Source organism: Ambystoma mexicanum, chromosome 6q, assembly GCF_040938575.1.
Source record: "Ambystoma mexicanum isolate Mex_15411 chromosome 6q, UKY_AmexF1_1, whole genome shotgun sequence".
Lineage (NCBI taxonomy): Eukaryota > Metazoa > Chordata > Amphibia > Caudata > Ambystomatidae > Ambystoma > Ambystoma mexicanum.
Window position 1 is genome coordinate 67,993,922 of NC_090937.1, and position 17,191 is coordinate 68,011,112.

Sequence of the window (17,191 nt, forward strand, 5' to 3'; positions counted from 1 at the left end):
CTCCATTCTTTCTTTGTTTGGCCACCAACTCGTAAACGTGGCACACCCTCTCCTTTTCTTTAATATGTTCTTTCAGTTTGAGGGGACCACCGGCACCTAAGAAGTAATTCTGCTATTTTTACTGAAATACACGGTGGAAGAAGTCTGTCTCTGGATTCACCGTCCACTCAAGTACATTTAAGGCATACCCCTGCTCTTTCTCGGAGTACTGAGATGGTTGTTAGAGTGAATGTGCGATAGATGCTCTTTTTTTAAGTTAAGCCATGAGTTTGACTGTCTCACCCGGGTATTAAGCGCGTTATAAATATACAATTATACATGAACCAACGTAAAAAAACAAAGGACACACATTCTATAAAGAATAAGGAAATAAGATTGGAAAAGCTCTACTCAAAATGTTGTGGCGCCCCAGTGTGCATTGATTCGTAACTTCCTCGACCACAAACCAAACCGAGTTCTCTGTCACCCACCCTTACCCTATTGTTGAATATCTCAGTATATTAGGTCATCCATGAAACACCACTGACAGAAAGCAAAAGTGTCAGTCGACAACCATTGAAACGTTCTATGCTGATCAAAATTTATATCCTGCCTCCAAAAAGGTGTTGCAGAGCATTTCAGAGTTCTATGTAGACTGGGTGACTAACTCCACAACAATATTGCAATACCTTCAAGACTACCAGCACCAGGTTAGTTAGCAACACCCCAGTGTTTAGCCCATGGTGCTAACTGGCTATGCACCCCAATATATTAAAAAAACAGCCACTCCTGAGTGAAGTTACTTCAATTGGGAAAGGCGCATCACACTTCCGCACAGTGTTGTGTTTCTCAAAATGTGCGAATGGAGCACGTGCATAAAGACTGGCAGTGTGGTAGGAGCCACACCTTCATTGTAGGTGTGGGTTCACACGGGTCTCCTTTTGAATGGGGCCAAAGCCCATCGATGTGAGGCTTCTCCTAAGGGGCACTATGATATCTTGCCTCCCTTTTTCAAATGTCACACTGATAATGTGTTGGGCATGTGCACCACCTCCCACACGGCACATGCAGATTGCATACTCATGGTCTTGCTACGTGAGTGCTTGCATTGTTTACATGCTGCTTGCCCAAGGGCAATAGGGCTTTCTTCATGGATATGGGGCACACCCCTCTTTCAAGTTACACCTGCAAACTTTGCGAGAGTGCGTTCAGTATTTCTGCATAGATTACAACCAATGTATACGACAATATCGTGGGGCTTGTGTTATGGTATTTATTAAAGTGGGGGATGTGGGAAGGGTTGCGGGGGTCTAACCCATATTTATTTCCACATAGCATCATTGCAATGGATGCCACATTTTCGGCCGCACAGCAATGGATTCACAGTTATCTCATAGATCCGTATTAGGCACAGGGCCCACACTTAGGGTAATCTTGCCTCTACCCCCCCTTAGTAGAGTTTTAAGACCCCACAGGAAGGAGCTGGGTAAAGAATCGACACCCTATCCCTCCTCTTTTCTCACGTGATTGCCTTTCCCAAGGCCACTACTCAACGTCCTGGGCTCAGTGGAAGCGCCGCTAGTTGGGAGCAATGTCTACCTGTCTAACCACAGAAGCAAACCTTCAATGAAGTAGATCCAGACCTACGTCTCAGATACGGCCTGATAGGCTCTGCTTAGTCCTTTCCTGGCCACTTCATTGCCCCTCAGGGGCTCCTGCTGACTCTTCTATCGTCTTCACAAATGCAGATCCAAATTTGGCTTCTCCAGAACACAACCTTTTGCAAGTGCATCTATAATAATCACGTGCGCTTGCACTCAAGGTTTGATTGAGCGCGACCAAGAATAAACCAACTTCTGGACACAATTAAATTCTGCATTTGAATGTCCATTTGGCTCTAAAAATACCATCACTGCAGCTGAATGCCGGCTTAACACATCCATTAGAATGCGCAGCACATGGTCTTTGCATTTAAACTATGTTATATGTTAAGATGTAAAGACAAGGACAGCCACTACTGCCGATGGAAGCGCCTCCTCCCTGAAGTCCAGCCTCTATTTGGCGCACTAATCGTCCTCCATACGAGGCCTGGAAAGGATTTGGCATCACGACCTAGTGGCGCTCAATTTATCAAACTACCTAGTGCTAAAAAACAACTTCCTCATCATGAAATTGTCATAAGACATGTGTGCATGATTTTTTTACAGCCCATTTCTCAAAGTTTACTCGATTTTTCTACATGCATTTCATATATTTGTTTAGGTTTTTTGTAATGTGCATTATAGCCTCAATGGTTGTTCAGTTTACTGCTGGAGTGCGCGTAGCCTACACTGAATTCTTATCAGGACACACAGACACGCCCTTAGCACTTAAGGGATGACATTAGGAGCAAGGGTGGGAGAAGTGCAAGAAGGGTGTGTACCAGGTGGGAGCACATAAGGGCCGAGGCACAGGAACTGTTCTTGTGCAGCACGCGCAGCATACCAGCACTAGTGGTCTGTCAGAGACTGAACTGAGGATCCAAGAGCCCACTCTATGGTATGCGTTTATTGTTGCCGACCGTATGCCCCATGAACAAGTTAATTGACTGCTCTGAAAAATTATTTAACTAGGGCATCAGATTTTAATTATTTGCCTATTAGGATGTATTGTTAATAATGAACACACTAACATACTACCAATAACAATTTCTGAGCATCAGGGGCATTGATGTTGTTATTGTAATCAATTGATGTGACCCAAAGGTGTGTCATGAAGTTGGTGAAGTAATGAAAGCCGAAGGGGGTGGAGTGGGGACATAGAATGCCACCAGGAATGTCCTTATTACCATACAGTTAAGCTTGCAGCTGCCCCCCGCCCCCCTCACCTGAAATGACTGGTGGCACACATGTGAAAGGAGAGCACAGCTGCCAGTGTTTGCCACTGCAATGGACTCTGGGACCATCCCTGAGCATGTTCCATTGTTAAATGGCAGAAATAAAAACAATCACAGAATATATTAAAGGGGAGCATATGCTTTGCCCATGAGTGGCACATACACCTTTACGTGCCTGAGAATGGTGCATTGGGGGAGGAAGCATAGCTCCAACGCATGCAACACAGGTTCGAATCTCGATCTGGTGCGTAGAAACAGCTCGCTGGTATTAATCGTGCTATAAATGAACAATAAAAGAAATTCAGATGTGTGGCAGGCAGGTTGGAATTTGCTGGTGCGTTGACCCAGGGGAAATCACTGGGGTCATGGTAATAAACCAATAGACATCGCCTTGTCTGCATGTATGAGTCGCATTTCGGGGAAACTTTGGTGTGAACAAAGTGGTGATTGTGTATTTGAAACACGAAAGAAGAGCGTTATGCGCAAATGTGCTTTGCAAGTACAGCAAATCACAAGAGTGAAATCATTAGTCATCTTTCCTAGTGACTGTCTAAAAGAATAGGCGTTAGGGAAATTTAAATGTTTGAATCCTTTCACAAAGTTATTGTTCTGAGCCAGTAGTTTGAGTGCCAGGTGCTGTTTTGTTTTCCTTGGATAAATATGGATTATATTTTTATGAAGACTAAATATGGATTAGAAAAGGAACAGAAGTTCGTTGAGCAGATGTTATTATAATTAATGATATGCCTGACCGGGAACCCGAGTCAAAACCATATATTGTGTTACAATAGGGGAATATTAATAGCATGGATCTGTGGGACCTGTAGAGACACACAGTTCCTTCCCAACGTTTCTTCATCAAACACAGTGACATTATTAATGCGAGCCATTGACTTACCGTCCACTGAGCAGGAAACCCACGACGACGGCTAGCAGGATAACTCCCACCGTGACGGAAACGGCAATAATCGGAATCTGGCTCTGATCACCGGTTGCAGCAACTGCTAGAGAGAAAAGTAGAGATCCTGTTCATATATGATGTGTAGATTATGTTAGGTCAATATGCTTTTACAATGCACCAAATCAGCCTGGTAGTAGTTGAAAGTGCCTACACATGTCTGAGGTGCGGCATACTGTGCCCGCAGACCTTAGTCTGCTGGAGGAAAGCAAATGAGCAATGGGAAGATAGGAGGATGGGAAAGCGGGAAATAGATGCTTCAAGCACAGGGGGTAGTGAGGGATGCAGCAGAGGAAGAAGGCTTTATAAGAGCATGGGTGAAAGTCAGTCCTGTTAGGATGACCGTAGTTCTTCAAATGGGAGGCAACGAATATCTCCTAAAGTGTTGTGATCATTGTTTTGTGTTTCCAAGGCAGATTTGCTCATTTGCACCAGAGCTCCGAGATTCGGGTATGGATCAATAATTCACATTTGCACATTTTGCATTTTTAAAATGACATTGTTACACAATTCATAGGAAGCCGATTCTATCCCTGCAATGAGAAAATCAATTGTTGGTGAAAAAACATTTGTGTTTGACAGGCGGAGAGGATGTGGGTGGTGGACATGCATGTGTCATTCCGTGTCCCCAGACCCGCTACCACATATTTCAAAAATCCTGTTAAGACTTGAGTAAAACCATGAATTAGGCGTGTTCCCATTCATGTTTTAATGGCCCTGGGTCTTCCAAAAAGATCTCTCTTAGAATTCGTTCACACATGCACCCTCATACAATAGCAGCCTCCACAATTAGGGAAGGAGAAATAAACCTGGGATTTTTAGAAAGTGTTCCACATGCACATTAAAAGCAAGCGGTTGCTGTGACATGAAGCGTTTTAATGAAACTCTGTGAAATATGAACATACGATGACCAACGCAAACTGGCCATCTTTCAGTGCGCCACTGACGGGCACCACACGCATGAAAGAATGACAGAAGGTTTCCCTGCATCACCATGTACTAAGATTATGAAACAGCATAAAAGTGGTCCTATGACAATAGAATAGAAAATCTGCTGAGATCAAGAGAGAAGGGAAGGGACCACATTTCACGAGGAACATCACCAGTGGCAAATGACTGCGCGGAAGCTACCACCGCTCTGTCAAGTAGTACCGCTGAAGGGTGTCCCTAGTCCATGCTATTGAGCGTCCTGCCTGTGTTAGACTCCCGGAATGTACATTTTCGCTAACTCGTTCAGTCTCCACTATTTGGAGCAGTCCTCCGATGAGGCCCATCCCATATGGAATCGACATGGTCACTCCTGATCTGCTTAGTCTTGGAGTGTGTTTGAATTTGTGAAAATATGTCCTGGCTTCTTTTGCATGATATGTGCACGTTTGCTTTCTTGAGTGGTGTGTGAATGTCGCGCGGCTCCACTCTCAGGAGACCCGTGTTCATGCGTGTCCATTGCATTTAGGATTTTAGGATGCTTCTCCCTGCGCTTGGAGTGTGTGGTGACTGATACACTTGATGTTGTACCCATGCATTCTGCTTGGGAAAGCATTCCATTCATTCTTTTTTTTGGAAGGTGTTTTCTTCCATTTTGTTCAGATTTTATTCTGACACATTTTCTGCAAACTTATGGGTTTCAGCCACAGAAGTGCAGTGATTGCATGCATCTACTTCGTGTCTAAACGTATGTCTTTTTCTTTCATACAATGGATCCCTAACCCATAAGGGTGTCTGCTATTTATGTGTGCACCTGTGCATTTTCAATGCGGTGCACAATTCACAAGCAAACCTCTGCCTGTGCACAACACTGATGCTCACACATCTAACAATATAATAAAAGGCCAGATGTATGTTTGTCCCGGTATGTTTGTAAGACACAGTAGCTTCGTCTGTTGTCACCCCTAGAGGGAGCTGTTGCCTTAGGATATATAGTGGTCCTACTGTGTCAATGAAAACCTGCACTATGGCTCACTCCAGTATATGTATGTTTGTTCACCTGGCTAATGTGGTCTAGCACGGGGGTCATTTCTCAGATCTCTGAGCACGTCCTCAATTCACATATGGAAGCACTGACACGTGTGAGCAAGCACCCTAACATTTCCCTGTGCCAATGTGCAACAGGTGAAGTGGAAAACGCAATGGACAGGAAAATTAATACAGGCCCTTTTTGTCATTGCTTATAGTGGAGGCATGAGTCGTAAATCCCCTCAATGCACTTCTCCCTTTTTGGGGGCCAGAAACCTATTTGATACCCCTGTGCAGTTAAACAAGTGTGGCCCTTTAAGGCATGCCACGCAGAATTGCACTCACATCATGGCAAGGCGGGCTCTTGCTCATGACAGCTATCCTCAACTCTCTGCCCATTTAATTCTGGTAGCCAATGAATACTTACTGGTTGTGCTTGACCATCGGGTTTTCATGGCAACCGTGCTGTGGTGCATTGGGCGCCATAATCAACCGACCCACAATGCGTGGGGCGCATTTTTTGAGTAAGGTAGCCTTTGCTTTGTGCCAACTATGCAACTTTGCATAGGGCAAATTGCACTCAATTCAGAGAAGCATCCGGTTTGTGAAGCACACAGGGATGTGTTTAAACATAGGTTGGGTGTGGGATGGTGCCATGCTCAGAGTGGGGCTGAACACCCGTGTGGGATGCTATATATGTTGCTGCTTGCAGCTGTGCTCATGAGGATATTCCTTTTGTTTGATTACAGCCCAGCGGGTTTGGCCTGTATTTATTGCTGCATAGGAGCCAGTCCATTTTCTGATAGAAATCCCTGTGCAGTCGCTTCCACCCTGCCCGTTTGCTCACTGTGCTTATGACCTTCCGACGGTGAAGACACTGTTTACTTTGAGCAATTTCCATTAAGCAATTGTATGCTGGCAACATACCTACCAGACCTCAATGGTTATGAAGAATGTGTGTTAAGGGTAGAGCCGCCATTTATTTGCTTATAAAGTGGTTGATTTACAGTAAAGTACATTTAGACCTCCATTATAAATATTGCACACAATAAGCAACAATTGTTGAAAATTATGCTGCTTTGAAGAGAGACTAGACTATTGCAACACAGTCATTCTCTGCCTTCCAAAAACCTAAATCTTCTGGGTACAATCAACTGACCCAAAATGCTGTGCCTTGTCTACACTGCCATGTAAGGTGCAGAGACCACGTAACCCCGGCCAACACCGTAACCCCAGCCATTAGGAGCCAGCCTCGGCTGGTGTAGGCCAGCAGCGTTATGTTTACAGCCAACTGTCTTGTCCAAAAGAAGGGTCTGACTGAGGCATAAAAAAGGCTTGGGCACCAATGAAAAAGTGTCCCAAATGTCAATTTGTTCCTTTTGTTACAGACAATCGGAGAAGAACAAAAGGGGACTTTGTTTGTCAAATGTTAATCAAATTGTGCATTTTAAAGATTGTGTTCAGTAGCACTGGTTATCGCTACTAGTTGAACAGTGAAGTAACCCATAAAAATGGGCCACTTTGGTAAAAATAAATTTTAAAAAAAGTCCCACGTTGGCCAGAAAAAACGCCCCACACTAGCATGCAGGCCCTGCACTGTGGGCATTGCCCTCTAAGCCAGTCCGAACCTCTCCAAAAGCCTTTGGTTGGAGAAGATCACATTGCATACCCCTAATAGATACTTGATCTCAATCATCTGTGACATCTGGTGGTTCCTGTCAGAGGTATAACAGGAATAGGATACATGGCCTTCTCAGTTGAAGTAGAACAATTGTGGCACTCGCTTCCACCTCCTTATGCATTTACGATCGTTATGTGAAGCTCTATTTGCAATGACTTAGTTCCACCGACCAGGAGGGCTATTTCCTGGATACAATGTTTTTTTCGCTAGTGCCTAGATTCCTCTTTGGATATAGAGCGCTCTTAAAAAGGACATGCTTCCTTGACTACAGGAAGTGGGTCATTCAATAGCTCCAACCGATTGACTATCAAGTGGGCAATATTTGTGGCAAGTATTTACCTTGTATTCCAAATATGCAGATGCATGTTCATGCATATTTTGTATGATAAAAATGCCCTTAAACGTCAGCCTTTGCTCTTTGCCCTCTATCAGTACAGTACATGTTAGTGTAAGCCCCACAGTGCAACTTGTAATTCAAAAACTAAACATTGCCCTTTAATCTTGCTCTACTGATTTCTTTGTGATTTTTCCCATACCTTGGATCTTGGAAGATGGTGAAGATAAAGAGCAGCCTCTTCTGCCATCCCTGGGTGTGTTTCGGCAAGTAAATACAACATTTTGGGAATTGGAATTCATTTTCAAATCCTCAGTTAAGGAGGCCAAACATTCCTTTAGTTAATGGAGGGCACCTTGATCATGTGGGCAGCATTCTACCCGAGGTTCATGGTAATGATCCTTCTAAATTGCTCCTTGACAACATGGCGCTGGAGTGGCCTGCACTGGTATCGAGTGCGTTCCTTTATTATAGAGGCTCTGGGTATTAAATGTATTCGTTCCTCTGTCTGTTGCTTCCTACTGAATGCAAAGGTTGCGATTGTGATAATAACAGGAAATAATATGGAAAGATTCAGAAGCAATTGAAGGCCGCAAAAAGCAGGAATCCCACACTGAGTTCCTCTGCACACTAATTAAAGCAGAGTGCATTACCAAGAACGATACCTCTGTGGGGCAGCCGGCATGCTTGAAAACAACTGCGCTGTAAGAAGCAGCTCCAACACAAACCACTCTGTCCCTGTGGGGTGGGGATATAAAAGGGCTTATTACCAGCTTGGTGGCAGGGGGGTTGGTTCATTACAAACAACAGCACACAGCATCGCCGTCTATCCGGAAATATCGCTGGGTGGGGCCCAGCCTCCAATGGCTTTGTCCAGAGGACTTCAGCAATAGGCCGTTGGTGGACAATGCACCTTGAAGCAGAGACTTAGACAGGATAGGGCCCAAGTGGGCAAGACCCGCAGCGCTGTGTGGGCATTTACAGATGTTAATGTCACTGCGGTGGACCCAACTACATAAGCTTCAGGCCCCACTTGTTAGACAATCCTGAATATGTCTCTGCCTGGAAGAGGTCATTCACTCTGGCGATATCTTCAAAAGTATGGAAATTGTTCTGTGCCATTAATTAGCTCTGGCCCTGTAGATTATGTTTCCGGCTACACTGCCAACTTCAGAGACTCTGGTGCTACTCTGAGCAGAAACGGTGGATCAGCAGTAAAATTACCTCTACGGTTACTAGTTAGGTTCAGAAATAAGACAGTGCACCCTCAGAGAGAACGGCCAACTCAGTATAGTAATGTCCTCATGAAGTGGATTTCTAGAAGTGTTCACATAAGTCACCTTTCCGAACTCAGCTATATTAAGTGCTTGTGTCACCCACACTAAAACATATAGACAGCCCATTGCTTGGCTCCTCTGAATAGCATTAGACATATTTATTATTTCCTCAATTTAATGCATACAACCTACAATAGAAAGCTATAGGGCCTGCTTAACAAAGCCAAAGATGTTCCCATTGAAAACGTTTTTGTGAATCTGGCCCATGAATTCATAGTAACTAAAAGAGTGGGCCTCAGGCATAACTCCGAACACAAGGAGCTCACTAGCACCATAAAGGACTACTATAAATCACAGTTACAATCGGCGACCAGTGTGAGTGAATGAGAGAGACCGTGCGCCCAGATGGCGGGCCCTGTGTTCCTATAGACGCTCAATCCCCGTCTGCTCGCTCAGCAATGGAGATACTGCACCCCCATCCTTGAAGAAATGTGACTGTGAAGGCTCTCGTGCCTTAGTGCACGATGCCATGGTATAACATGCCACCGGACCACTCCACATGTGCATGCATAGTTTAGTTGACACACAGGATTTGATTCACAAAGAAGCGCCCAGGAGTTACTCTGACTTGTTCCTGGCATACACCTGGCAGAAGAATAGTATGTTCGGAACTAGGGGTAGGTGCAGGTGAATTAAATAGTGCTGCTGCGGGAGTAATTCCGAGGCCCTCCTGGTAACTGGTTTGTGAATCGGTAGAATTGTGTTTTATCCCCCCATCAGTTAGTTAACATTCTTGTTCTGAGTATGCGTACTGTGAGTGACTCCCTAAATCAAGTATAATAGACCATTTCACATAATAAGACACATACACCGCAAAGCAACATCACAGGAAGTGCACATCCACATTAAAGTTGCTCAGCAATGCGACACAAGCATACAAATTAGCTAAAAAGCTCACTTTCTTACTGCGATGAATTGCCACCTGGCAAGGGTGTGAAAGCCCTATCTGTTTTATTTGTATTAAATAATAAAATGGTGCAGGTAATTCCATTTCTGAAAGAGGCATCTGCTGATCAGATTCGCCTTTCATAAACTGCATGCCAAAAGCAGAGGGTGTATCTGTGCCCTGCTGCGTCAGTATTCAGTATTTTGATTTGCAGCACCTGCTCTACCAGTGCCACAAAGCAGGGTAGGAGGCCACAGTTGCCTATTTGCCTATTTGACAGCGGCAGTGTCAGCCAAGTCCCTGCAGCACTAGGGCTGCATTTAAGATATGAATGCTGCACCAAACTATAATGATCAAACATAGCCCATTTGATGGCAGTCTAAACTCTAAATATGAGCATTGTGCATGGCACTACTTATAATCATTGCACCCACATTCAATTTGATATCACATGTGTCAGCTCCTGTGAGCCAACCCACCTGTGGAAGGTGATGTGCATTCTGGTCACACAATCTGAGCATGTCAAATGACAGGACAGCACCCTGTGTGGCCATGCCTCCTCTTTGAGCTCTATGTGAGGGTAGGTAACACTCTCCTCCAGGGGCAGCGCACAACAGGCAACTGCCACAGGCCCAGGCATCAAAGGAGCACACCCATTCAAAAAGGGTAGCCTCACAACAGGGTGCTATATTTCTAAGGGCCTTTGATCCAAGTCAGAAGGGCGTGGGGTTACAGTAAGCAGGACCCCTGAAGTTGTGTGCCAGCTTTCCCTGTGTTGAGAGCCCGAGAACATAACTAACCTTGGACCCGTAGGCCCTGGAATGGGAGTCCCTGCTCCTGAAAGCCTGAACAGCCAAGATCTCTGTGCTTTCAACTCAGACCCACTGTGAGCCCTAATCCAAGCCTGTTTGACGTCAAGTAAACCACTAGGAACCTTCAATGCTAACGTTGGCGTTCATCATACTCAGAACCGCTGTTTTCTATTTGACTCCGTTCACAACCACATCAAGTCAGCTGAAGTGCATCATTGCCTCAGCTCAAACCAAAGTAAGCACTGCTGTCTTGCATTTCCTAAGTCACTGTTCAAAGCACCAGCTTCGTCATAGCTGCTCTTGTCGATCAACCTGACCCTGATGTCTTCTGAACAGTGATCTGCGAGCATCCGCATCCTGATACCAGATCGACTGCCATCTGTCCTCGAATGTCGAACCAAACCTGTGTGCACCTTATCCAAGCAGCTTCAGAAGACACTTTGAGACTGCACCCACCTTCCGTTGGACCCTTACCCAACACCAGCTTGCCACTGGACCATTGCAACTTCTGCATCCTCAAACTGATACCAACCCACAATTAATTTCAAGAATCCTGGATCAATGCCATTGAACCGCCAAGACCTTTGCAAACTTATTATAGACTAATATCTGCCCCCCCTGGTCCATCTTTGGGACTTGGAGAGTGAATACATAATTTGAATCCCTTTAGCTGTCTCAAGAACATATCCTTTTGAACATTTGATATTCTGTGCTCTTTATACAATGGTGGGGTTTTCCACGGTTTTCTAGTTAGTTATTATTGTACATGGTATGTTTGATAAAAGCATATATTTTTGTAGATCCTTGATTGGACATTCCTTTATTTTGGACTGTTCTACTTCGCTGTTTCCGTTGCTACTGAACCACATTCACATCCCACTTGAGAGCATAGCCTTCCCTCAGCCCAAGTCACCACATTAGGGGTATATCTCTTAACTGTGCCTGTTTTACCTTTATGATTGTGCTGGATTTCGGTTTGTAGAAGTGTACGTGCTGAGTGGGCATTTAGCATCTGCTCATCCTGTACTCCTGCAGGGCAGAAGCCCATTTGTCAAACGTACTCTGTATAGAATATATTACCACTTTACACAACCATACCATTTTAAATGTAGCTACACCTTCCCCAAACTCACAACTTCGTTTATAAACCAAGTGGCTGAAGGCACCCTTGTTTAAGACCTCGTTATTACAATTGCCACTCATTTATAGTGGCAACTACGCCATTATCTCTCAAAAGATTGCTTAGAAAAAACACAGGCAGGACCTATACAGCACAAAGTTTGTTGTTTACAGTGTGAAAGAGCGAGCACAAATAGATGCTAGGAGGGTGTGGTGTGCATTGTTCGGATGGAGGCTGGCTGTGGGTGTGAATGGCCAAAGGTATCAATACAGCCATGGGCAGTAACTGACTGGGTAGGTAAATAAGTAAATGACACTGAGAAACTGTGTGTGCCACGTCACACCCAATCACTCTCCTAACAGGACTCCAGTACTATCATTTTGGTTGGAACTCGGACCCTTTGATGGGTTAAACAATTCTGCAAGAAAGCTTTGCCGATTTTTGTGAAGATATCTGTTTGTGGTAATCATGTACGCAGGATGTATTTTACTTAAAATACACATAGAACGAGTGGCTACAGCAGGTGGGCCGCCATTGCCTCCCAACTGTGCAAGAAGAAGGAAGAGGGGAGTAAGAGTCGTCACGTTTCACCACCTGATATTGATCAGCAATTTTCCACGCGAATCTCCATTCTCCAGAAAAAGAAGCATTTCAGAAATGTCGGTGTGGTAATGGTTATGTCATGCAAGAGGACCCCGGGAGTAGTCTGGGTGATCTGCAGAGCTTTCTAGAGACAGTGAAATATGAGCGCTTCCTGGAGCTTGTGCCTCAGGTCCTTAAGATTTATCTGCACCGTGTCCGGCTGGAAGTCCCATAACTGGAGGGAAGCCCTGGGCAGAGGCTGACATCAAACAACAAGCAGGGATCCTAGCCAAGCTGTATATCTTGCAGTGGGCTCGAAGGGACGTCTTCTGGCAAACCTGCACAGCGCCGCTGAAGACGTTCACCTTGATAGTGCACTACCTACTGGAGTAAGCGCTTTCCAGAAAGGTGGAATGCATGAATAACACCTGGGTAAAAAAAGCAGCTGCAAAAATTAAGATTGCGGCACCAGAGGACATCACAGAATCTCTTGAGACTGCTGACACTGTGATATTCAAGCCGGGAGGGTCGCAAAATCTGTTTTCCACAAAAAATCTAGCCCCATAAAATCTAGTCGTCAAATTGATGGAAACGATGCAAACTAAAAACTGCTGGACCAGGATCAAGAGAGTCATTAAGGGCTGCAGACCGTTCAATCATCTGGAGGCTTTTGCCTGCACAAAGATAATATTTGTTGAATGCTGTCCGTGCATTGGACGTGCTACTCAGAAATCCCAGGCACAATCAAACCAAATAGAGATTGGCTTCATGTTCATTCCACTAATCGAATTATGTGGAATGCCGAATTCTGCAAGACTGTAACAGGTGAAGCATTTTAAGGTGTTTCCTTCAATGACGCAAAAGGGGACCAGTTCTGCTGCAGGGGATTTTGCAGGATAAATCTGCAAACTGCGCATGTGCTGTTTACCTGGGCACTTGTCCACATATTATACCATAACAGTTGCATATCTCCATTTCGTACCCATGTACTCCTCACTGTACCACATAACTGCTGGAGACAGTTGCTCTTCTTGGCACAAAAAGCTGCAGGTTTATTATAACAAAACGTATCACTCATCACATCAACACTACATGATTGCCATTATAGTAAAACACTCTTATGGATGTGTTCTCCTGGTGCAGCGTCCAGCCGATTGTCTCATCTCTTTCTTGCTTCCCCTACGTTTCCAAACAACTCTACTCTAGTCCAAAGCTCCCCCAACTACCCTTGTCTGTGATCTAGGCTGGAGGAGTGCCGTTTCTGACGGGGGAAGATGAGCCCTTTTGCATATATCAAGCGCCACCTCAGCTAGGCCTCAGAGGGGCGCTGATCCCGGGAGGAGCGAAAACACCTGCCTATTTTCCCAGCTCATTTGTAGTTCTTACATTGCCTCTGGTCGCTTACACACTGCTGCACACCAGCCTGCGAATGCAACGGTGCAGCGCTCCTTCTGCACTTTCCTCGCCCTAATATTTCCTCTGTAGGGTGTGTGGGAGATAAAACGATCCAAGTTTCCATGCGTCCCTCATCTGCAGTGAACTGATGTTTGTTGTTCGCTGGCGGCCGGCTCCTTATATTGTGGGCGCTTCCTGTTGTTCTCCCTCACCCCTTTCCTTTGTCTCCCCTTTTTCCAGGCTTGCTGACTGTGCTCCCCGGTTTTTTCGCGCCCGGGTATTTTGCAGGCCTGGAAGCCGAATTTTTGGGTTTATCCTGCATCCCCCAACAGGGAGTCGGTTGGGAGGGAAGGGGCACAGCCCTGTTATCCGTGTGCCTCCTGAAGTGGGGGTGGACCCTTGCATTGTCACTTCCAGTTTTGATAGTACGGGGGCTTTTGTGGCAACAAGGACCCTGTTCACCAGTTATGCACAGTAATGTACCATACTTCTTCCAAGGCAGAGGAGAGAGCAGGGAAGGCTACTTTGCACACAAAAAACGACACACACTGTTTTGTTTTTTTGAAAAATACTGTTGGAAAATGTTTCTATGCAAAGTGGCGTTTTTAAGGTTTTCAACCGGTTGGTGACTTCCAGGTCAAACGTTATGGTCCCTGAACTATGACTTGGACATGTTTGGAAATGTATAAAGTTACAAAGGTATGCATGAACATTATTTTATGTATTTATTGATTTACTTTTTGGCCGAAATCATGCTGTCATAAGTATTCTTTTGCTGCAGCATTTTCAAACCTCATTTCTTCACATTCGCTTTTATGCCCCTTTTTTCTACAAGAATAAAACATTGTGTAGCTATCCGCCTCTGCTGTGAATATGCACATTTCTGAAATGTTTCACCCAATTGCATGAAATGGACAGAAGTAAACATCCATAATTCCCCTCACGGTTGGAATGGAACTGGTTGAGAAGAAACCGTGAGACTAGAGAAATAATGATTTCTACTGCAGAGGCGACATGAATGCTCTATTCAGCACCTGCGATGACCTGTTAATCACAGCCCATGTGATAAATGCAGGTGAGCGACTCGGGGTATCAAATGGACGTTGTCCTGCGCAGAGCTGGCACAGATTGCTTTCTTTCAAGCGGTGGAGCTACAGTAAGAGCACGGGATTAGTCTTGTGTCTCATCCATGTAAAATCTCAGTGACTGCTTAACCATGGCTAGCGATTTGGGCAGCTCTCCTCCCATTTACTGGTTCTTATTGATGTCTGGTACCGCTGATAGGGGGCGCCATTATGGCAGAAGAGGTGTCCTTGGCATATTTTAGGCTTTTACACCTGTGGTGAATAAAGACTCCATGAAATAGAAGGTAAATGGCTTACCCGTTTAGGTTGCAATGTTACCACGGCGTTCCCTTAACCATCAGAGCTTCGTGGCGTGCGGCATTCATGTCCTTCCTTGTGTTTCTCCTTGTACATTTAGTTCATGCAGTCAAATAATGGCCTTACTTGGAGGCTAACTCAAGCAATAGTGCTCATTGCCTCCATGTCACGATTAAACGAGGGGTCTATGTGTACCGATGATAAGACCATTAGTTTGCATTACATATCGTTTAATCGTTTTTACTTAAGCAATGCTCCAAAGGTCAAGCGAGGATTTTCCAGGTCGTCCGTTGAACATTTGAGGGGGAAGTGGGCAGTCTGTTAACTGTAAGCCATCTTTGGTTAGGTTTGCATGGAGGGATAGCTAGCATCCTTCGAAACAGTCACTTAATGCGTTCATTGGAAATGTAAATTCATTTTTGCAGTTGGTTGAATTAATTAGGGCTAAGCACCTTTTAAAGGCCGCATGTCTGGAGCAGCACCTTTGAAATTGCACACATGGCAGTTTAAACTGCTGGTCATCTTGACACAGATCCTATTTGAGTTGCGTTTTTAAGTTCCTCGTGGTATTTTATGGTTGTGGTGTTCCTTTTAGTTTTGAAAACATTCCTTTTTGAAGAATAATGTTTTCTGCTCCAGAAAAATAGAAGCAGTCTTTCTCCCCGTAGCCTCTATGGACATCCGGGTAGTGATCCACGCGTGAAGAGCCTCCAGTAACTGTTCTGGTTATTGGAGCGAGGATATTTGCCGTTTGAAAACCTTTTTGTTCATGGTACACAGCGTTAAAAAATAGACACAAGACTAATCTGCTTATGAAAGGTCTCTTAGCCATACTTGATGCAGAGGCAACACTGGTAACAGTGGAGGTCCTGTTCTCACACAGGAGACCTTCACAGTGAGGTTGAGTTCAAACAATGCTCATCTTAAGTGCAACTACAGAGACCGGGGCCGTCCTCACCCCACTACCATGGGGAAAACTGCATGCGTTCATAGATTTCTGTGTTACAGTGGATGGCGTCTTCCCAGCTCATTACTCACCTTTTCAGTAAAATGGGGGTATTCAAATATTTCAGAGATGTATCATATTATTGCACAACTAGTTGTATGAGTAAGAATGGGACATTCAAAATCACTCTATAGGAGAGTAGGGCTACTGTGAGGAATTCGACCATCCGCACGGTGGGTGTCAAGGCTGCCCTCTAGCAAAACACGCCCCGCCCCCACATGGCGTAACATACTCAGGCTCTTAGGATGGAGGATTCGGATCAGTATGTAGGCAGACCTCAGGTTTTGCTTCGTGCCTTTCCAGCTCTCCACACTAGCTCTAACACTTCCCTCACTGTTATGGGACCAAACAGCAAGAAGTTACCCATATTGCATCTCTGAGGCAAGAAGTTTGATACCTTGCATTGGGATTAAGATCATATTCTTCGACTGGAACTTTACCTCCAAAGTAAGAATTTGGCAGTGCAGGAAACTCATGATAAAGTGTGGCATACCCATAACTGCTAATTTTCCAGCATTTTGTCCCGCACCGCCAAGCTCTGTTTGAGGCACACAATTCTGTGGCATACCTCCACACTATAAAACATTTCCATGAAACCAGACCTTTGTTATGCATCCAGTGGCATCCACTATGGGATCCCTTGTGACGTCTCAGGAGTCTCAGCAACACTACAGAATAGGGTAGGAGAGCTTCCTGAATCACATTTGCATCAGAGTGCTGCTGACAGGACTGTGGGCCAGTGAGAGTAGAATAGAACGCTTCAGGCTAGTCTTTCCTGAGACCCTATCACCCCCTATGTCCACATCCCTCTTCCTCATCCCAATACTTAATCTTAATGAAGGCTGTTGTCTTTCCGACAGAACACGTTTCTCCACTTCCCTGAAGTGG

At 44.9% G+C, this 17,191-nt stretch overlaps 1 protein-coding gene across 2 annotated transcripts in view; it reads right to left on the bottom strand.

Annotated features, from left to right (window-relative positions):
• Window positions 1-17,191, bottom strand: part of EPHA5 (EPH receptor A5) — a 938,871-nt gene that overhangs the window by 168,421 nt on the left and 753,259 nt on the right. Inside the window, exon 8 of one of the 2 annotated variants that reach the window (XM_069630489.1) lies at window positions 3,753-3,855. In XM_069630489.1, the coding sequence (XP_069486590.1) occupies window positions 3,753-3,855 (103 nt within the window). Of the gene's footprint in view, window positions 1-3,752; window positions 3,859-17,191 lie in introns of both variants that reach the window. The other variant, XM_069630488.1, reaches the window with a different exon arrangement.